Raw genomic sequence first — 23,164 nt, 5'->3', positions numbered from 1 at the left:
AGGCTGGTAGGGGGAATCTGAGCCAGCGAGGTCTTCTGGTGACATTCTGATTTGGTCGTGACCACTTCATCTCATCCCTCCATTGATGAGAGACCTTGATGAGAGAGTGTGTGTGTGTGTGTGTGTGTGTGTGTGTGTGTGTGTGTGTGTGTGTGTGTGTGAGAGAGAGAGAGAGAGAGAGAGAGAGAGAGAGAGAGAGAGAGAGAGAGAGTGTGCCTGTGAGTGTAAGTGTGTTTGTGTGTGCATTTGTGTGTACGCATGTGAGAGAGGAAGTCTGTGTGTGTGTGTGTGTGTGTGTGTGTGTGTGTGTGTGTGTGTGTGTGTGTGTGTGTGATGTGGTGTTGGAGTGTGAACTGAGTGTGTGTGTGTGTGTATAAAAGCCCCTACAACAGCGCTGTGAGCTGCAGCACTCTCAGGGCAGAGCAGAGCAGAGCATAAATGTTGGAGGGTGTGGAGAACACAGGCCCAGCATCTGTCACATTCCATCATTAGTCATTGGAATGATAAGCCTTCAAACCAACTAACTTTTATGTATGTTTCAAAACACGCGCACTGGCGCACACAACACACTCACAGAGTCCAAACACACACACACACACACACACACACACAAACACCGCCACCATGTTCACCCTAAATATTTACCACTCATCAACCCAAGCAATCGGTTTTTAGCAGAGATGTTTTACCCCATCGCCTCATAGGAAGTGTGTCTCCTGCGGGGATGGTTGATGGATGAGAGGGAGAGAGAGAGACAGAGAGAGAGAGAGGCTATGTTCTCGCCATGCGGTCGGAAAGCTGTTCCTCATCTTGGGAGTGTTGTCATCCATAAATTATTAATCACAATTCAGAGAGAGTTGTACACATTTATTATTCATCAGAGAGAGAGTGAAGAAAAAAAGATCAGCGCTGGCATTGGGTCTTCTCCCCATGTTAGGAATAGTGGGCTTTTACTCCCCGCGTGTGTGAGCGTGTGTGAGCGTGTGTGAGCGCGTGTGTCTGGAAGATAAGTGTGCCTGGCAGCCTCAGCAGCTCTTCAGAGAGCCCCACCAATCAGCAAATGAGCAACAGCAGCCTCACCGTATGGCACATCCTGCGGAAGAAACTCTCTCAGGTGTTCTCTCTCTCTCTCTCCTGGCTGCTTTCTTCCTCTCCAAACAAAACCAGTGTACCAATATTTACCCCACATTCAAGCCCCCCCCCTGTACCTGGGAATTGCACATTCTCTGAGAAATAGTCCCATCAGGGATCCCTTGTTGTGGATTCTATCAGTAGGATTCACAACAAGATTCTGTCCATATAATGACCCTGGAGTTTGTCTGTTTCCAGTGCTCTTCTCCACTGAGAGCTGCTGGAAAAGTTGACAACGCAGTTGAGTTCAACAAAGACCCCCTTCCCTTCAGGTGGTGGAGAGCAGCAGAGGCCTGAGAGGCTCTGCGGAGACAAACTGAAGTGTCTGCAGAGCTGTGCCTCTGTCCTTTCCGCTTCCGCGCAAACTGGCCGGCTATTAATAGCCCCCCCCGTTCCCCATGGTCAGTGGAGACGGGCAGAGCACCATCTGAGCCACCCGAGGGAAGGAGATCAGCAGCAGATTCCTCCCCTTCAAACAGACTGTTCAGCCAAGGGCCCCGTGGGGCCTTCTCCATGTCTGATGATGAATTTATGTTTGTCAGCTTTGCTCTTGTTCAGTGAGAGGCGTGGAAAAGGGGTAGGGTTTTTTTTTTTTTTTTTTTTTACAAACGTGCTATTGAGCTTTTGAGATTTCTTCAAGGAGACAAAAAAAGCTGTGGTGTGACGGGTCATGGCCGTGGGCTTTGGGTGATGCGCGCTAGCGTGAGTGGGTTGGCTGGCATGTAAGCTCATGTTTGCATGTACTGTAGCTCCATGGGGTCATGCATATATGCATGTGTACAGGGACATAAGGAATCCAGTGCCGGGAGTAGTTGATGCAACCCTGTCAATAACTTGAAAGTTCCAGCCAAGTAGATGGATAACCATTCTGTGGGGTGTAATCTACTGCCAAAAGTATGCACAAAGGTCTCTCCAAGTCTCCCTGACAGCCCCATAGAGTGTAACTTTGCATCCTGCTAGTTGTATTTCTGGCTTGAAGAATGAGGTTTGTTGTTGGTTGAGTGGGCAAAGAACCATCCCCTCTGTTCTCTTTTCATCCTTTTGCCGCTCACTGGACGGATCCTTCAGCCAATCTCATTCTGTCACCCTTGCCTAAAGCAAACAAATGATTTCCCTCATGTTCATTCAATTAACGCATAAGTAGCAGATTCCTTAGATTTCAAATGTTCCCTCCAGCTGTTCATCACCATCCCTCGCCATTTAGGCGCTTTAATTGGCGTAGTATGTTACACGAAGGGAGAGCATGAAAGAAAGAAAAAAAAGCTAAATCTACCATGGCAACTGATTATGACAGCGTGCCCTTTCCCTTCTGGATGCAGTGCCCACCCTTCCCTGTGCCTGGGTAGAGCGGAGCAGAGGTTGGTGGGGAAAGGTTGGCATCCAGCAACGACACAACAACTCTCCTAGGCCCTGCGGTCGGGTGGACAGTGGCGTGCTAAATTAGACCGGGAATGGGCCCGAGCTGTGAGGGGGGCGGGAGGATGGGGGGTAGGGGGGGGGGGGGGGGGGGGGGGGGGGCATTGAGTTGAGCTGGACAGAACTGGGTTGGGTTGGGTTGATGCAGCGCAGGCTGCTCGGTGTGCTCCAGCTGCACTGCCTCCCTCAGTCCCACAAGGAACACTGTGTGCATGCATGCTGGTTGCAGGGAGAGAGAGAGAGAGAGGTAAGGGGGAGAGAAAGAGAGAGAGAGGGAGAGAAAGGAAGAATGGAGAGAGTCAGAGGGAGATAGAGAGAGGGAGGAGGGGAGAAAGGGGAAGAGAGAGAGAGAAAGAGAGAGGGGGAAGATAGAAAGAGGGAGAGAGAAGGCTGAAGGAAAGAGGGTAAAGGAGGGGGGGCTGAAGGAGAGAGAGAGGACAGAGTAGAGAGAGTGGGGAGCAGAAATGGGAAAGAAAACAGTGAGGGAAAGAGAACGGTGGGAGAGAGAGCAAGGATAGAGAGATAGAGAGAGAGAGAGAGAATAGAGCTAGACAGAGATAGGAGGGAGAGAGAGTTGAGAGAGAATACAGAGCGAGAGGAGTAGCACATCGAGAGGGAGGAGGGAGACGAAGAGAGAACGGCGCAGAATACAGAGCGCTGCACTTGTACATCCAGCTTCATCCCGTCCTTTGAAGTGTCCCCTTTTTTTCCTCTCCTCTCCTCTCCTCCGGATTGGGATGAATTGACATGGAAGGTGAAAGATAACATGGAGCATGGATCAGGTCTTTTGTAGCGTTGCGCGGCTCTCCTGCGATAACAGGGCTTCCCTTTTTGTTGTCGATTCAGCACGTCTCCGGCGCGGCTGCAAGCAGTAATTTCCCTGAGCTGACAGTGAGTGACTGTGTGTGCGTGGCATGTGCGCGCGTGTGTGCCATTCTGTATGCGCATGTGATTTTCTGTGTGTGTGAGTGTGTGTATTTGTGTGTGTGTGTGTGTGTGTGTGTGTGTGTGTGTGTGTGTGTGCGCTTTCAAGAAGAGGAGGGATGGCTTCTCGTGTCTGAACTGGCAGCACCACTCTTACGGACAAACTCTATAAAAAAATACCAGTGGAAGGGACGAGGGACTGCTCTGTCGCTCGCAATCTCTCTCTCTCCCCCCTCGCTCTCAATCTCTCTCTCAGATGGCAGTGATTTAGAAGCGCAAGACGAGGAGGACGATCACTATGCCTGCCGAGGTTAAAGAGGTGAGTGTGAGCCCAGGAGTGCGTTCATTCTGCTGCTGTGCTCACCACGTCCTTTTACACGTTGATTTTCCCCCAACACTCTTTTTTTTCTCGAGACTGACAGCTTCAGAGAGAGCATATGTTAAACAGTTAACAGCTCCATGTATGTCTGATAGACCTGTCATTTCTAGTGCTCTCTCTGGGAAACAGCCATTCATTCACTGGCGGAGTGGAGCGCCGTATATATGTGCGTGGGTCTGTTCAGCGGTGATGGGCATGACTGACCGTAGCACATATGTAGTCCTGTATTATGCTGAGGTGGGTTTGATCTGGGAGGGAACATAATGGGGAAATGACAGCGGCTTACAGCACCGGCATACAGAACATGATGTGCCACCCCAGCTCACAGAAGTGACATTGGTGACAGTGTTGTTACTGTGCTGTACTGTACTGTACCATGCGACACACACATATACACGCATATACACACACACACACACACACACGCACACACACACACACACACACACAAACAAATATAAGCACGCACACAAGTGACACACAGATATAGCACACAGACACACTCTTGCACACTCACACACACACACACACACACACACACACACTCACGTATCTGCACACATACACACACACACACTCTCTCTCACATGCGCACACACACACACACACACTCTTAGGTGGGATAGTCTCAGCATTGCAGCCTTGTGAGCTGGCTGGAACAGCTACAGTCCGCAGTTTGGGGGGAAAAAAGGGCTAGACCCTGTGGTGAGTCTGTTTTCCTCCAAGACGAGGGGGGAAAAGCACCCTGCAGTGGCTCGGATAAAAAAAAGAGGGCTGCCATACTAATGCCCATGCATGGACGAGTGATTCCGCTAATGCGATTGATTGCGTCGGCCTGATGTTGCATGGATATTGGCAAAAAGCAGCTCGATATAATAAATGTGCTGCAGCTGTCGAGTGCGTTGATAAAGCTTTGTCCTTATGAGGGATGAGGCAAATGTTTGTTGTGAATGAGGAGGAGGTTAGGGGGGGGGTTCTGCTCTGGCAAGGCTCTGATCCCCCCCCCCACATCCCTCCTCCTTCAACACTAACCATGCAGCTGTGCACTGAGAAACCTGGCTGGCTTTGACTGCTTTAAAATCACTCACAAACATTGTGGTTTTCACCGTGGAAGATATCTCTCAAGCACCTTCTCTTGTCGTTGAGCCTGAGCCTGAGACGACAGAGGGCTCAGATCCGGGATGAATGTTTAGTGCCCTTGAGCTCTGGGCTCTGGGGTAGTGAGTCTCCCTGTGCCATCCACCTGTGTGCTACAGTTTGATCTAATGGCCCAGGGAGATGGGGTGGCTGGGTGGGTGGGCGGGTGGAGGGTAGGGGTGTTAATAGGTGCCTGACAGCATGAGAGAAATCTATAAAAAAAAAGGAAGAGGAAAAAGGAGGGTGTCTATTTGCTCAGCCCTCGGAGCTCTCCGCGGTTGCGGGGTTTTGCCCAAATAGACGTGACGGGGGCAGCTGGCATGCTCGACTAGCGCGTGCAGAAACGATTATTTCATCGCGCCCCCCATCGCAGGAGCGGGGGGAGTCTGGAGCACGCTCCCTTCACACGGGCAGCCGCCAGGCTTTCATCTTCTGCATGGTGTGGCACACGGCGGCCTGATTTACATGAAGCCCAGCGCTTTTTCCTGTTGAATATTTAGTGAGCATCACTCTGTCCCCCCCGATTAACGATCAGCCTGCTTATTAAACATCAGAGTTGATCCTCCTTCCGCTGCATTCCGAGGGTGCAGTTCATCCCCAAGCATCAGTGTGTGTAGTGGCCCTCTACTATCTACTGAAGGATTTGTGGGTCACTGACGCAAGTGTTGTTTTGAGCGAAAGCTTTCAGATCGCAGCAGATTTCACTGTTTCGTTATTAAGAAATCAACCAGAGCGCGTGTCATGACATGTTGAGCTGAGTGCCACATTTGTCCTCACAAATTGTGTTATAGAACGTCATGTCGTTCCTCTTCGGAACCACAAGGTAGTAAAGGGCTGCACAGTCAGAGGCCTCATCAAACTCCACATGCATAAAAAGTGAAATCTAAGGAATAATAATTGCTGAGCTGGCCACGGAAAGTGCCAGAGCTTCAGAAATAATGGGCAGCACTATCACTGCAGTGATTTGTCTATGGACTCAAGCCCTTGTTATTCCACTGTGTTGTGTGCTAGCCTGATTGATGAACTAACAACTGAAGGGATCTGTCAGTCCACTGAGGTTCATACTGATCACAGTACACTCATAAAAAGGAGATGAATATTTAGTATACAGTGTGACCTCTCTTACTGTCTGGTACATGTGTCCACTTTAATGACACGCTGGCTGTCTAGTCACAGGGAGGACAGCACAGTATGGAGACCAAAGCCTCTGCATCAAAAGAGGCCCACTATTTTCCTTCTGCAAGCATCTTTTTATTCAAATAAGCGATCAGTACATTTGCCAAATAATGCAAATGCAGTCATTAAATATTAAAAGTTTTCTTTCAGGGGTATTATCTCCTGATAATTTAAGAGAAGTCTGCATGTTTTGGAGACACTAATCTTGTGCATAATTAATTGTCCATGTATTTGAGCTATTCCCTTTAAGCAATTATTTTTCTCTTTATTTGAATTCAGTTTTTTTTTTTACTTAAAGAGAATGTAGCCATTTTACATTAATTTTATGTTAATGGATGCCACTCTATGAGCACAAAATGGCAATTGTAGAGAGATATAATTCTAACCTCCAGAGGGGCTAATGTGTTAAGTGTAGCTGTGCCAATTTAGGGCACCAACGACACATTCATCAATGTTATCAATATTATTCATACTCATTTTTTGTCTTTATGCCTTCAAATGGCAACTCTACAAGCTCTAGCTGGACAGTGGCAGTTTGATGCCTTTAAGAAAAGATTACAACAAGCAAAGGTAATAGGGTCCTTAGACTTAAAGGTTTGGTAGATGTCTGTTTTTGGGAACAACTAGGTAAATAGGAGCTGGCTTTAAATAAAAAACACATTAATGACATTCAAATTATCAGAACGGCTCTGTGTTTAAAAGCAATCTTGCATTTCAAGGCAGCAAAGCAAATGATGGTTTTATGTTTTATTAGGACATAAGTCTTCTAAGGTAATGAGCACCTCATAAAAATGACAGCAGAAATGTATGAAATCATATCATTATACCCTATTAGTAATCAACATCATAGGTAACCTTCCTTGTGTTTGGATGCAGCTGCCAAGATGAGATGTGCTGAGTGTAGGGGATCGTTAATGACTGGGGAATGAGGGGAAACTCCACAGTAACAAACATGATGTTGCAGTAGTCTGCTAATATGCATTCTCTTTTTCTATCTTTATCTTTTCTCCCACGCCCTCTCTTTCAACTATGTTTCTGTCTGCCTTGCTTGTTCTCCCTACCCATCCCCTGTGCACCCTCCACCCCCTTCTTGTTCAACCTTCAACTATACCTCTTTTTTTTATTACTCTCCCCTCTCTTTTTTTACCCCCATGCTATCCCCCCCCCCCCCTTTCTCTCCATCCTCTGGTTCTCAGGAGCACAGCTCAGAGGATGGCTCTGGCGCCCAGGGGAGGCAGGAGCCCGGGGAGCAGCCTGAGGAGATGGCCCCTATTGCAGAGGCTCCGGATACTCCCACCTCCCTCAAGTCCACCGCCACCTCCAGCAATGGAGGCACCAGCCACGCGGACACGGAGGTAGGCCTACTTCCGCCACCCCACCAACCCCCCCCCCCCCCTCACCCCCCATAGACCCTAAAGACACAGCATTACATGACCACACTGTTAGCTTTGTTGGAAAAACAAGGGCAAAAAGAACATACATTTTGTGCCAGGCGGTGTTTTGCCCAGCTTCCTTTACACAATAATGGTTGTGACAGTTGTGAGTGTGTCTGTGTGAGGGTAACTGCTATTTTGGGTTTGTTTTCTTTTTCGTTGTTTTTATTTGTCTGCCAGGGAACGTTAAATGTATTTTAAGTATGCCCTTGGAGCATGATGCAGTTGTTAATGAGATCATACCTCAGCTCATTATGCTAATGCAGGCTTTCTCTCACATGCGGTAAAGCGGGAGGACAGCTCAGTCACCCTCACAGAGAAATCCTCCAGCCCAGACACGGAGATGAACCCCATGAGCTGCAGCACCTCCCACGAGGAGGTGGACCAGACACAGCTTGAGGTGAGGACTCCTATGTAATGTGTTCATGTCTCAAATGCACACACAGGACCAAATCACCACAGGACCAACTGCACTCACAGGACCAAATGCACTCACAGGACCAAATCACCATAGGACAAAATCATAGAAAACCATAGAACATCATACTGTACAGAATATATGTTGATGGCATACTTAAAAAGAAGCATTGACTTTGTAATATGATATCTGAATACTATGTGGATGGTGCTTCTAAAGTGAACAGAAACTACATTTAAGGCGCTTTTTCAGATATTAGAGGATTAGCTCACAGTGCTGGCTGATGTACTTGGAATTTAATGTGCACCCAGTGTAATACGGTGCAATAAGTGCCTGATATTAAAGTGAGGATATGATTAACAATTATAATAAATGCTAATGGTCTTGGCTTCCCCACAGGACACTCAGACTACAGAGACAGAGTCAGCCAAACCAGAGGAGCCATGCCCTCAAGACACCCATAACTCATCCATCCCAAAGAGCCCAGTGGACAGAGATGAACCAACCCATGAGCCGGCAGCCACCACAAACACTAACACAACCACAGATGGCAACGCCAACACTCCGGGCCAAAACATCTTCCCACCTCCGCCGCCCAGTCAGACTGAACCCCCACCACTCCCACAAGCGCAACCCGACCCCATCCCCAAAACCCCTCTTGGGCTCGGAAGCATACACGAGAGCTTCATCGCCCTCAACGGCGGCTTACCCCAGCCTCCTGCCACCCTGACCCACCTCCCCGCCAACTTCCTGTCGTCACACACGCCCGTCTGGCCCCCGCGGAGCTACCTGCCCGAGAGCTGCTACACCCTGCCCCTCCCCCGCGACCTCTGCGCCCGCGCCGCCCAGAGCGGGCTCACTGAGAGCCACGCCCCCAACGAGGGCGAGCAGGGGGGCGGGGACATCAAGCCGGAGCACCCAATGGACGGCCACCACACCCTGGGGGGAACCCAGTTCTTCAGGCCACCCCATGACCTCATCAGAGATCTCCCTAAAATGAGGTAGGACCGAGAGGACTATACATATCAGTTGCATATGATGCGTATATGGAGCATATGAAATACTTACAGATTCACCTAAAACAGGAAAGCCTCTAAGGCTCTGTGTGTCTGTTGCTAAATGCTTAATAGTTTAAAAATAAGTTTGTAGAAACTAACATAGGAAATTGCAGATGAACCATACTTAGTTTCATTATAGCATCTTAATAGATGTTAATGGAATCAAGCGATTTTGTGGAATACATGATTAATGATTTCTAAAAGATTTAAGAGTTATCTATACATGATCATATGTATATCTCATTAATACTGCTGGCTGATTTGTACCCATTGGGAATGATGCAATGGTGTTCTCAAACCTAATATATTTATGCGTGCATTTTGTCTCTGTGTCAACATCAGTTATGGCACAATTTAAGTGGTTTTATTTTAAAAATGGACAAAATTTCATTATCCAAGCACGTTGAGGTCATTACATGATGCAACCGAGCCTGTGGTCTGCTCACCCCACTCACGAGCCAGCCAGCAGGCTCTATTGTGATCATTCAGTTGCCCTGACAACTAGAAATAATAACAAGGAAGCACTGCAGATCATTTGCACAAGATGGTTAATTTTTTGTTGGCCGTAAACACACCTATAAATTCCACTCAATGGGACAGAGAGTACTCCAGGCCCAGTAGCACTTAGACAATATTGTGAGTAAATACCCTCTTACTCCACCTCCGTTTTCACTCATCCTCAAGTCTTTCATTTCAATTAAGCACAGAGAAGCATCTTAAGATGTTTTAAAACTACAGGTAGGGTGGAATATTAAGTTATCCATCTGCAGCTATGTGCAAACAAGGCCAAGCTCGTGGATTTCATTATAGCCTACAGTATTTCCGATATAATTTTTCTGTAGCAACTGTTGTGATATGTTTTCAAGCAGAGCCAGGTTCATGGATGTCAGTCTCAGGGGACTCAAGCAGTGATCGTTTGTGTAATGAGTGGATGTAAAAGTGTCTGTCTCCACTGCTTCAGAATCAGGCATGTTCTGCTTTCTCCTCTCCGCCACTGGATCTTTCTAGAAAACCACAGATTATCCGAAACCCACTGCATACAGTGCATAGAAAGCATGTATTTGATCTTACTCTTGTGAAATGACCAATTGCAAAAGGGTACCTCCAGGCTTAAAAAAAATCGTTCTTCTTAATTTTTAAAGCTGATAATCAAATATGTTCAGAAGGGGGTCTCATTTGGGTTCAAAGCAGAGTCTTCATCAGAGATCAAAGTAGACTTCAAGGCTCTTTGATGGAGAATAGATCGCGAACATAAAGGGAACTTTTTCACCTTGTGTCCACTGTTGATAACTGATCCTACATTTTTTACATTCAGACAGCCCATGACATGCTGGGCCCGTCATCTCTCTGACTCACATAAACATAACCCCATCCATTTATACCGTACTGCTTGTCTACTGTGCTTGTCTATGCTATGTCACACTAACACGGGACATAGACATCACCATAGGTTACCCATAGAAATGTATGTTTTTTGAGAGACAGAAATGACATTTCATGTGAACATCATACTGTTTGAATATCAGAAAACAAGGTCAGCCTTTGTTTGGTAAATCGAGGTCGAGATAGAGTGCTGTCTGGAGATCGATTTTAAACTGGGAGATATTAAAGTTGAGTCTAAATGGTTCTTTTCGTTTCGGTTCAGTTCTTTTCAATGGTTCATTTCATTCCCTTTTACCTTGCTCTTGCCCAAAGGGTCAGCGACAGAAGATAACTCTTCCCCCACCTCTAGCCTCGCCTGCGCCTCTTCGTCTTCATTCTTTTTCGTATTGAAAAAGAAGCTTTGACTTTTTATGTTCTCATCTTTCCCCTCTCTCCCTTGTTCTTCTTCCACTCCCCAGAGGAGGGTATGACGGCATGGAGGCCCTCCAGCTCCCCTACCTGCAGGACCTCTACCGCATGCACACGCTAGCCGCCCAGAAGCGGGGCTCCCTGGCCAGTCTGGACGGCATGCGGCGGGACCCGCGCTGGAGGGACCCCAACCTGCGGGAGGTCATCTGCATGCTGGGCCACCCTATGGACCCGGTGAAGGCCAACGCGGCAGCCTACCTGCAGCACCTGTGCTACGAGAACGACCAGGTGAAGCAGGAGGTGAGGCAGTTAAGGGGCGTGCCGGTCCTGGTGGGGCTCCTAGATCACCCCAAGGCCGAGGTCCACCGCAAGGCCTGCGGGGCGCTGCGGAACATCTCTTTTGGGAAGGACCACCTGAACAAAGTGGCCATCAGGAACTGTGATGGGATTCCTGCTTTGATCCGCCTGCTTAGGAAGTCCAGTGATATGGAGGTCAGAGAGCTAGCCTCAGGTATATACACGGTTGACGAATATCTCTGTGAGACAACATATCACAAATCAGTGTGAAAACGGTGGCAGTATGATAGAAATCACATTCATCAGGGTAGAAATTTAAACTGATTAATACCTCAGTTTGGAAAAACAATGTCAGCGTTTTGTAGATTTTGTTTCATAGATTTAAGAGTACTGACAAAACTCACATAATTTGGGTTGTGTTATGCTATTAGTCACACTTGAATATATTTTGGACAACAAACATGGTGATTTCTCTCAGGCACCCTGTGGAACCTCTCTTCCCATGAGCCTCTGAAGATGCAGGTGATAAACCATGGGCTTCAGATGCTCAGCAATGAGATCATCATCCCTCACTCGGGCTGGGGCTTAGAGCCCAGTGACCCATCCAAGCCACGCGAGTCCGACTGGACTACTGTCTTCAAGAACACATCTGGATGCTTAAGGTGGGTTAGAACCATGGAAGTAAGGCATTTCTTTGTGTAAGAGTGTGTGCTGCGTAACCTTCTGAATTGTCAGAGTGTCCACTCGATCTCCTTTATCCTCTCCAATTTAATTGTGTGTGTGTGTGTGTGTGTGTGTGTGAGAGAGAGAGACAGAGAGAGAGAGAGAGAGAGAGTGAGAGAGTGAGAAACAGACAAACAGAGAGAGAGAGAGAGAATGTGTGTGTGTGTGTGTGTGTGTGTGTGTGTGTGTGTGTGTGTGTGTGTGTGTGTGTGTGTGTGTGTGTGTGTGTGTGTGTGTGTATCTAGAATATATCTAAATGAAACTATAGAATCATATCTGGCAGGTTTCCCGCTGGCTTCCCTGAGACCTCTCATGAGGTCACCGCTGTTTGTTTGCTAGTGTTGCTAGTGCTGAGCTGTCCCATTGCCCAAAGGCATGCTGGGACTGGAAAACTATTTCGCTAAATGTAACACCATGAGCCAGCAGTAAACGTACCCCTTGAGGGCTTTTCTCCTTCCAACTGTAAGTGTGTGTGTGTGTGTGTGTGTGTGTGTATGTGTGTGTGCGTGTGTGTGTTTGTGTGTGTGTGTGTATGTGTGTGTGTGTGTGTGTGTTAGCGATGTTTGTGTACATTATGAGTTTGTGTGAGTTGTGTTTGGTGTGTGTGGAGGATGAGAATGTGTGTATCTAATGATGCAGTAGAATTCCAGTGCAGGTTTCCCCTCGAGCCATCTCAGGCATTTCTCAGAGGTGGACTGACTGCTTTTGATTTCTGTGGCGCTAAGCTCTCCTGTTGCCCATCAAAGACACGTTGTGATTCTTGTGTGATCAAACACGGCGTGACTGTGTGTTTGGAGTACTACACTCAAAGAGATTCTCTCCCATGTATGATCAGAGTGTGATGATAATGTGTCTTGAGGATATGCATGTGTGTGCTTTTATGTGTGTGCTAAGTATGTATAGCCTCATGCCACGGGTTGCCTCCCTACATTTGTGTATCCAGTACAGTTAAGTGAAACTCATAGGACTGGATACTAAGTGCTTGTGCTAGTAAACCAAGTGGCCGTGTTCACACTATGATGGGTGTGTGCATCTAACGGGGTTGCGTCTAGCGGGTGTGTGATGTGTGTGTGTGACGTGTGTGTTACGTGTGTGTGACGTGTGTGTGACGTGTGTCACCTGCAGGAACGTGAGCTCAGACGGAGCGGAGGCTCGACAGCGCCTGAGGGACTGTGAGGGGCTTGTCGACGCTCTGCTTCACGCCCTTCAGTCTGCAGTGGCCAGGAAGGATGTGAACAACAAGGTGTGTGTGTGTGTGTGTGTGTGTGTGTGTGTGTGTGTGTGTGTGTGTGTGTGTGTGTGTGTGTGCGTGCGTGTGTGTGTGGAGGGAGTTGCTACCCGAACTATCAACACTACAATTAACAGTGATTTACAATACTGAGGATTTTCATGTACTCTTAGCAAACAGCCTGCAGAGATCTTTCGACTCAACTTCAAACACTGAAGAAGAGTTCAGTAAAACACCTAATGGAACTATCATGAGGAAGTTTTTATGTAATTTCCAGCAGTCAAGAACTTAGCTAAGCCTTGAGAAAACGTTTTGCATCTGTCGCTTTTCAGTAAACCGATAAATTGGAAAAAGGATTTCCCATGACTGCCACAGTTAAACCACAACCTCAAGAAAGCAGACATTCTGCCCATTCACGTTACCACATATGAACAGGAAGGTTTGAAATCTGGACGACAACTAATTTGATGCTACCAATACACAACAAAGCTTAAACAAATTATGCAGATATGTTTACAAATACTTTTCACAGTAATGTGTTTTCCATTGCTTTACTGTCATGTTTCATGTTTAATCTGTCAAGTCGTGACAAACAAAATATCTGTGACTGTAAATGAGGAACTAATGCACGCCCTGTATTTTCATCAGACACCTCTCTATCCATTACCTCAAGTGGACGGATAAATAAAGCTAAAGCAGATAAGAGTGCTACCGTCAGCTCGGGTCAGCTACTGAACCCCCACAGCGATCATGAACATATTGTGTTTGTTTAGAGTGTCTGCTCTCTCTCTCTCTCTCTCTCTCTCTCTCTCTCTCTCTCTCTCTCTCTCTCTCTCTCTCTCTCTCTCTCTCTCTGTCTGTCTCCCTCTCTCTGTCTGTCTCCCTCTCTCGTGCTGATGTTTGTTTTTGTCTTTACTTTCATCCCAGGCTGTGGAGAACTGTGTGTGCATCCTGCGCAACCTCTCTTATCACGTCCACAAAGAGGTGCCAGGGGCGGAGCGATTCAAGAGCCAAGCGGCCAATAAGATCGCGCGATCAGGGGGGCATCTGTGCAAGAAAGAGGAGTCTGCCAAAGGTCAGCCAACTGGATCAAAACACAAAACAAAACCAAAAGGCCAGCAGGCCGGGGGAAACTAGGTGTTGCAGTGAAGAGAACTGCATGTTTATGCAATGTTTCCAAAAACAAACATTTACTTACTAACAAAGAATGTGGTGATGACCTCAAGGGTTACTGTTGCCAGTAACATGCAGAGGAATACATACATCTCCTGTTGTTTTTAAATGTGCTATGGAAATATAAGTGACATGACGTGAGCTGAATGTACCATACATTTCAAATAGGACCTCACAACTGATCAAAGATTTTTTTTTTTTTTAAATCAAATTTTTTTTTTGATCAAAGAACAGTGGTTTATGCTCCCAATAGGGAAATTAAACATACAACATAAATGCTAGAAGACCATTGTCAGCCATTTGCTGATAAGCCAACCTTTTATTTGGTATTGAGTTGTATTACATAATCTCCATTATAGCTGACTGATTAACTCCCGAGAGAATCAATTGAATTAGAGATGGAAGTCGCCTGTTCTTGATTAATGTCCAATCATACATTTCCAGTTCATACTCTAATTAAGATAATGGCGACTAAAAGGTTTCACAAATCTTCAGCTGAAAAAAGAAAAAGAAAAATTATGATATTATTTCCTACCTTCCTCTTTTGTTTCTTTCATGTACTCTCTCTGGCACTGGTTTCTCCAATCATTGACTGCAGAGGAATGGTTCAGTCAGTGTAAGTGTGCATGTTTCTCTTGCCTGCTATTTCTTTTCTTTATTTCTCATCTTTTCAGTGATGGAACCTTGCTTCTTTATCTCCTCCTGACACTCCACAGCTACAGTATTTCCTCCCACTCACCCAACCCACAGAAACTCCTACTCCTTTTGTTCTGTTGTTTGGACATTGGCATGCCTCATACCTTGACATTATACAGAATCAAAGTGATTGTGTGATGCGCGTCTGATGAAAAACCCTGTCCCTGCAGGCAAACGCCACAGCTTGTGTGACAAAAAATACAGCACTCTGGACATGCCCAAGCGTCCCATGGCAATGAAAGGTAAGTGTGCTTACACGTCAGCTCATTCACAACGCTGCTTTGTCACACACCATGTGAGCTGAGGACAAACAAGGAACACGGTGTGACCACACACACACACACACACACACACACACACACACACACACACACACACACACACACACACACACACACACACACACACACACACACACTCACACACACTCACCATGCTGCACTGACAAATCTGTTCAAACGAGGTGTATATTTTTTTGCTCTCAGATCGAGCACATTTTTACACCCAGGCATGTCAACGGATTTCACAAACAAAAAAACAAGTCACAAATGCTCAGCTTGTTAACTTGTCTTGGTACAGTGTGCAGAGGGATGTGTCAGAGGATGGGTTTTGAGGTGTAAAGTACAGGAAGAAAGGGGAAGAGGGCAGAGAGAGAGAGAGAGGGAGAGAGGGAGAGGGAGAGAGAGATAGAGGGAGAGAGAGAGAGAGAGAGATGGAGAGAGAGAGAGAGGGAGAGAGAGAGAGAGAGAGAGAGAGAGAGAGAGAGAGAGATGTTGAATGGTAAGCGTGGGAGAGCCAGCAAGGCAGGAGTTATGAGTGTGAGTAGGCTGAGATGCAAATGGGCAACAGCAGAGAAATGTGAACAGAGAGACATGTAGGCTGCTGGCGGGAGATGAGTGGTGAATGTGTGTGTGTGTGTGTGTGTGTGTGTGTGTGTGTGTGTGTGTGTGTGTGTGTGTGTGTGTGTGTGTGTGCGTGTGTGTGTGTGTGTGTGCGTTTCTCTGTGTGTGTGTGTGTGTGTGTGTGTGTGTGTGTGTGTGTGTGTGTGTGTGTGTGTGTGTGTGCGTGCGTGTCTCTCTCTCTCTCTCTGTGTGTGTGTGTGTGTGTGTGTGTGTGTGTGTGTGTGTATCAACACAACACATTAGACCAGCTATTTGAACATGAACATGTGTTAAGGCATCTGCTCCAAGTACATATGCTTGTTCCAGCAAACTCCTTCACTCTCTTCTGCTCGGCGATGTTTTCAATGGGCATATTTATAGCTTTTGGTAACTTTTCAATTGAAAATTGAAAGGTTTGGTGGAGAACCTTTTTTACACTAACAACGCTGTTAGTGGAAAAGGTTCTTCAGCGCTGAAAACTTTCGATGCTAAGACTAAAATGCTTCACAAAAAAAGCTATAAAAAGGATATAATGGCTAATTTGAGAATTGTAAGTGGAACCAATAAGACATATTTTTGGTACCCAGACTTCTGAAGGGTACACAAACAGGAAGTGCATTATATGATGCAGGTTCTTCTGCAAGGACTAGAGCATCTCATCCATCGCATTTTTATCACCACACTTTACTGCCCTGTGGTACCGAAACCGTTTAATGAAAAGTGATAGATCTGATGTAATGATAAGTGCATATGCTTTTCTTTTCTCTGTCAGCTTGTCAGTTTATCAAAGCGGTTCATCAGTTTAGGTAGACTGATAGATGTGTGAGATGCTGAAGATAAGAGATTAATAGTACTTGCTGGAATATAGGAGAGATTACTGAAGACTGATGGAAAAGTCTTGTGTAATTGTATGTAACTGGGTCACTCTTTCTGACGGCATCCGAGTTGGGGCTCGAACTTCATTTTGACTGTGGATTAAACTCTGTGACACACTTGTACGTGATCACCTCACTGAAATGAACAAAGCTGACTTGACAGTATGCTTTTTAATCTTAGGTGTTTTTTAAATATGGAGGAAAAAATCTGGCATGAAGGGAGAGCGGCTGTCAGGATGGATTTGGTTCATGTTGCACATGGAAGGCATGGAGTGTTCTGGGCTTGGGTCTTTTGAAACACATGGGCTCTGAGCTATAATTAACACGGGCCACTGTAAACAAATGCCATGCAACACTTGCGATGGGTATGATAAATGGTTGGCTATGTCTTTGCATATGAGTATCTCTTAGTCAGGAAAAAATCCCCAACAAAAGTTTTCCTGGATGATGCAAAAACCAAATAAGTGAAAATCTTTTGGCTGAATACCAAATTAAGCCACAGTTCGGTTCACTGTTTGTCTGACACATTACCTCAAACTGTGTGGTAAGAGTGCTTTTGGGAGCAGTAATGGACTAACATAAACTCCCTTGAAAGATTTGACCTTTGGAAGATGGAAAAAAAAGCAGAATAATGAGGAGTACAAATGGTGGAAATGGATGTTAGAGCTTGAACAATCCACGACCATGCTGGCCACGGACAGTCTCTGACGTCTCAAGAAAGAGCGTGTGATGCTGTGCGGTAATAATGTTTATGCTGATGATCTCATGTGCCCAGAGCAATGCCTAGGCTTCACACACCGTATGACCAGATGTGACTGTGTTCTATTCAATGTCAAGATCAGAAACTGTGTGAGTGCCTCGTTGCCTTGGCAGCAGAGTATCAAAAAGCACTAGCATAGTTACACAAATGGTTCGGTAATTCTCTGCTTATTTCTGGAATGGAAGATGGAAAATCTGCTACTACTAAAAAATCTGTCCTCTTCACTCCCTGGTGAAAAGAGGGGGTTTTAGTTGAATCATCAATGCATCTCTACAAATTTCCATCCGGCTGAACTTAAACCATTTCATGCTATTTAGCGCAAGTCAACCTCACTCACCAATTTGAGCAAGAAGGAGATTAAAAAAACCTGATGTAAATGTGTGAAATGTAGCCGTAATACTTCACACTTCTCCCTCCTTACAGTGAACAGTGCTGCATCTCCACACCACCACTCTCTCTCTCTGTAGACATGATACCCATTTGGACGTGTTAGGGCTGAGACTGGCACATGCCACTTGGCCAGACCCTTTGACAGGCTTGGTCTCACTGGGCAGACACCGCAGACGCAGCAGTTGAATAAACACCACCCAGCTCACGACAGATTTACTTCCAATCTCCCAAGCCCGCGCCATCAGATGCATCAAATGCTCTGGTCATTGAGGAGAAAAAAAAATGCAAAAAGATGGTCCTGATCAACATTTGAGTGTTTACAAACAAAGGGGGCTCCATTCTGGATTTGTGGGTGTAAAAGTCATGGGGCATCACGGAGGATCACTTTAATCCCTCTACCACACACACCAGTTTGCAGTCCTCATAGTGTCACAATTTTAGGTAATCCATGTATGTGGTTTGTGTAGCCTAATTCTGGGCTTTTAAACCTTCATCTAAACCTTTAAACCTTCATCAGAGCTAAAATGTGAAAACAGCCAAAAATGTTAACTGATGCTCACCATTGAGGATTGTGTTCCCTCCCTGATGTTAAGTTTTTTTTCGCCCCACCGAACCATCCATTCTAAGCAGAAGACAGCTGACAGTTTTTATAAGCGAGACAGTGGGTGCGGATGAGCTGGAGCTGTACCATCTAAAGTTAACTTTGTGATAGAGACGATTTTGCAGACATGTGTGGGAGGATGCAACCTGTGGGAGATATTTTGTTGATGTATTGATCAGCAGTCTAAAGTGTTGCCCAGAGTCCTTATTAAAATGTAGATACATTCAGCAATGTGCATATATATATAACCTATTTTGTGAGCAAACATGTTGTCAGTATGTTCAATATATTTTATAATTATGCAAAAAAATTAAGTTACTTTGGTACATTGAAAACTTGAGGGCCTCTGTAGAATGTTTGCGTTGACCATCCTGATTAATCCTCTGAGGGCTCCTGATTAGTTTAAGCAAATGTCACCTCTGCACAGCCCTGTGGAGCCATCTCATTGGACAAAATGCTCAACGCAGAACATTTCGCTTTTTCAAGAAACCTTTGAATGTTAAATACGTTTCAATATAGAACTACAATAACATACTGAACAGCAGCGCACTATTCACTACACTACTCTTTATCTGAATAGCTATGATGTCTTTTGTAATTTATGCTGTCTCTCTTACCTGTGGCACAGGTCTGGATCTCCTCTATCAGCCGGAGGTGGTAAGACTCTACCTGTCCCTCCTCAGACTAAGTCAGAACCAGAACACTCTGGAAGCGGCCGGTGGAGCTCTGCAGAACCTCTCGGCTGGACAGTGGGCTGTAAGTTGGTCTATCACAGACATTAAATTATCTTTATTCACATGGTTGACATACATTGTTTGGAGCGTGACTATCAGACTTGAATTTTAGGCAACGTGGTACATATCTGCATGATGTTACACTCTAGATAAAGTTTGTTGTCATTTTTTTGAGTGTCAGTTTACCTTTTTTGTAACTTGAGTGACATGAGCCCACAGATTAAGCAATGCAAGTCAGTCCTATTGTCATATGCACGTCATAGAAGACTCTAGTAATGAATCATTTCTGCAGAACATGAGACCATGGCAGTACGAAGCAGCATCTGATTTAACAGCTTTTAATTCTGCTTCATAGTGGTCCAATTATATCCGAGCAACAGTGCGGAAAGAGAAAGGTCTGCCCATTCTAGTAGAGCTACTGCACTCAGACGGAGACAAAGTGGTCAGAGCTGTTGCCATCGCGCTGCGAAACCTGGCCATCGATCGCCGGAATAAAGATTTAATTGGTAGGGATGGCCCCAAGCAACCCTAACAACACGCTTGCTTAAATTTGCATTGGTGATATTATGCCAAAGAGTGGAACTTATGTTATGTACACTCATGTACTGTAGGCTACATTTTCTGTATTTAACCCTGTCAAATAATTTGATAACATTTCACTGAAGTATTCACTCAATATATAGTCAATTTATATACATATTGATGCAAATTCACATTTCCAGCACATATTTTGATCTATGCCTGGTGTATACTGACATTACCATATGTGGTAGTGATTTGGAAGAAAAAAAAGGTAAAGTTAATTATTTGTGGTATATTTGAACCACTAGGGAGTTATGCCATGCGGGATCTGGTCAGCAACTTGCCGAGTGGCCAGCAGCATCCTGCCAAGAACCTGGAGGAGGACACCGTGGTGGCTGTCCTCAACACCATCCAGGAGATCATCACTGACAGCGCAGAGAATGCTCGCTTCCTGGTGCAGGGACAGGGCATCCAGAAACTGGTCGCCATCAACAAAACAAGGTACTGATGTAACATTGCAAAAAGGGCAGGAAACCAGAAAGCCTGCACTCAGAGCAGTAAACGGCATTTCACCGTGAATCAGATGACATCCGTTCTGACAATGACCACGGGCAAGAGGCCATGCAGTCTGTTAAGGAACACTCTGGCTAAAAAACTATATGAGAAAAAAATTATGTCTTTGGCATTGGCCTGCGTGTTGTTGTATGAGTTGATGATTCATGATTTAATTAACATGAGGTTTCTTAAAGCATTGTGGCCCTGCAGTGCTGAGGCTGCTCTGAGCTGTGCTCCACTTTCTCTTCTCATCATCTTGTGTTTTGGTCGGGTTCCTCCTTTCAGCCAATCTGGGAGGGAAACCAAAGCAGCTTCTCATATTCTTCAGACTGTTTGGGCCTACAAAGACCTAAGGAACACGCTCTACAAGGCTGGTTGGAACAAATCACACTTCAAGGTACATAAAAGGCTTTTTTCTTTTTAGGATGAGTCACTTAACACAAAAAAAGCATGCCAGCGATGGATGCAGGGATGAAAATGTCCAACAGTAAACAAGTACAAAATTTGACAACACACAACAAATAAACAAATAAAACAAAATGTTACACAGTTAGCATCACACATGTATCTTTTTATTTAACTGACATTCAGCTCACTATGCATTTCAGCCTTCGGCCTCCACCCTTCCAAAGAAGGTGAAGAATGGAAAGGCAGCCTATGATGACATCACCCTTCCTCTGATGGAAAAAAACCAAGGTGAGCACAGCATACTGCAGCTGTCAGCTGTAAAAAAAAAAAAAGGTCAGAAGTCCAACATTATTTCAGGCCTCTCTATCGGCACTCTACTGTAAATTGATCTGGATAAAAGCATCTCTTAAATGAATGAATATCCATACAGGAATGGAAACTGGTATCGATCTTAACCAGCATCCACATACAGAATGCGGTTGTGCCTGGGTTAACGGTGTGTTCCTGTTTGATTCACAGATGCGTATTACAGCATTGATCAGAGCGACAGGCAGAGCGAGGTTCCGAGTCATATGGTGGAACGGGAACAGTTGCAGGTACTGTCACGTCTCAGAGATCTGAGAGAATGTTTTACAACGCGTAACATTTTTGCATAAAATATTTTTCCTCCCACAGACCTTTCCTAAAAAGACAGAGAGGGAAAGATAGAATGAGAGAGACAGGGAAGGAAGGAAGGAAGGAAGGAGAGAGATAGAGAGCTAGAGTAAAATATCAGCAGCACTTTACAATGCCTAATATTTCCTATTTCCTAATATTCTTTAGTTTGGGCCAAGTATAGTAGGCTTTATTTGAATACCATTGTAATGTACTGCAGTATGCAATGTAATGTATTTTTTTCATGGACGTCTTTTTGTATTTATGTGTGTCTGCAGAGTGTCAATGAGAAAAGACACTTCATCAGAGGGAACCGACCAGCTGTTGGGCTGGTGGAACAAACTCCCCCACCCCTGGATTCATGGGTCTGAAGCCAATGAGTCAGTTTCATCATCAGCGTTTTCAAACAAACATGTAAAAAAAGATTTTGTTTTTGTGTTACAAGAGTGAAGTGGTTTTCTATACCTTAGTGAGCTCATCAGTGTTTCCTGGTTATTTCGGTTTATAAGTACACCAATGACTTGTGTTGCTCCAACCCTATCCTCTGTTCATGTATAACATGATTTATTGTATATTTATGAACCAAAGCAGTGCTCATGAGAGAATCCTAACATAGGGGATTGGATGGGGTGGAGGGTGCTGTATTCATGCAAGTAATTCTGCGTCTACATGGCTCTATAATCAAATATGTACCTAGGTTTTTTGATATACAGTATGCATTGTTTTGAAAAAGCTTTCAAATATTGCACATCACTGTGGTAGAAACAACATCAGCATCCATGTACAATAATGAAATTTTAGCGTGTTAAATGCTATTTTGGAATACTATGAAAACTATTATACTGGAGTTTCTTGAGCTTCATGACTATCAGTAGAAAGGAGAGAAGGACATTGTGTATGAACTTGAATGCTCCAAGACTTCATGTTAAGTACTTGGCCAACTGTATGATTTATTTGCATAATAGCCTATGCGATCTACTTTAACCAGAGAGATATTCCCTTTATGGATATATGCAGATACTTATATTTCTGTATGTTGCAAGTGTGCGGGTAAGCATTATACAATGCATATTGAAAGATAAAGAGGGTCTATTTATATTTTGTATAGTTAGTTTATGAGATGGAGCCAGATAAATGCAATTTTAGAGTATTCAACTAACTGTCATGGCTAATACACGAAATGTGCTTTTCACGATTAATTTCATCCTCTGCTTCAATGTACTATTAATAAAAACGTAAAAAATAACAAAATAAAGCACTTCTTACTGAAAGAATCACTGGAGTATGGTCAGGAAGTATTACTCCACAAATGTGGCCTGAGGTAAAAAAGAAACCACACTTATGGGATTCACTTGGCTGCTATTCACTCTTCAAGCCAACCTCTCGGTTGCATGTGAGACCCCCTTACCTGTTTTCAACCTTCTGGGATGGACATTTAATCACACACTTAAAAGTAACGTAGCCTGGGCTATACATGTGACCTGCAGAATTCATCTTTTAAAAAGTAATTGACCGACGCTATTGCTACGTTGGTGGCTGGGTAGCCAGTATAGATGACGATAACACTAGTTTATTTTTAATATCAATTAAGTTTAGTATTATAATCTTTAAAAAAAGGCAAAACAATTTACATATATTTTCTAAACTGAAAACGTTCACCAAACGTCATAGAACGTCGCGCTCTAGAATCTTTGGTGTTGACATTCTTGCTAATGTTACCAGACGTCGTGCTAGATACATTCTTAAGAACTCTCGAGACAGCGCATCATTTGAAATAAAATACAATAACTAACTCACACATTAC

General features: G+C 44.9%; 1 protein-coding gene across 1 annotated transcript; it reads left to right on the top strand.

Annotated features, from left to right (window-relative positions):
* The first annotated feature begins 3,101 nt into the window (after positions 1 to 3,101).
* Positions 3,102 to 22,606, top strand: arvcfa (ARVCF delta catenin family member a). Its single transcript, XM_031558727.2, has 17 exons — positions 3,102 to 3,790; positions 7,360 to 7,518; positions 7,886 to 7,996; positions 8,414 to 9,015; positions 10,914 to 11,374; positions 11,639 to 11,822; positions 13,009 to 13,126; positions 14,039 to 14,186; positions 14,883 to 14,900; positions 15,151 to 15,222; positions 19,116 to 19,243; positions 19,577 to 19,727; positions 20,052 to 20,244; positions 20,584 to 20,695; positions 20,907 to 20,994; positions 21,226 to 21,302; positions 21,639 to 22,606. Exons 1-17 carry the CDS (start codon positions 3,770 to 3,772, stop codon positions 21,729 to 21,731), a joined length of 2,736 nt encoding a protein of 911 aa, XP_031414587.1. The 5' UTR covers positions 3,102 to 3,769; the 3' UTR covers positions 21,732 to 22,606.
* The last annotated feature ends 558 nt before the right edge of the window (positions 22,607 to 23,164 follow it).

This window comes from Clupea harengus, chromosome 21 (assembly GCF_900700415.2).
Source record: "Clupea harengus chromosome 21, Ch_v2.0.2, whole genome shotgun sequence".
In the NCBI taxonomy this organism is placed as follows: domain Eukaryota; kingdom Metazoa; phylum Chordata; class Actinopteri; order Clupeiformes; family Clupeidae; genus Clupea; species Clupea harengus.
The sequence above is the reverse complement of the archived record's forward strand: the minus strand, read 5'-3'. Positions and strand labels throughout refer to the sequence as shown.

What these genes read in the sequence shown, in the direction of transcription:
- arvcfa (XM_031558727.2), top strand. Translation starts at nt 3,770, where the DNA reads ATGCCTGCCGAGGTTAAAGAG. An exon ending in TGGACCAGACACAGCTTGAG is followed by an intron (nt 7,997 to 8,413) that starts GTGAGGACTCCT and finishes GCTTCCCCACAG; the next exon opens with GACACTCAGACTACAGAGAC. An exon ending in GGTCAGAGAGCTAGCCTCAG is followed by an intron (nt 11,375 to 11,638) that starts GTATATACACGG and finishes GATTTCTCTCAG; the next exon opens with GCACCCTGTGGAACCTCTCT.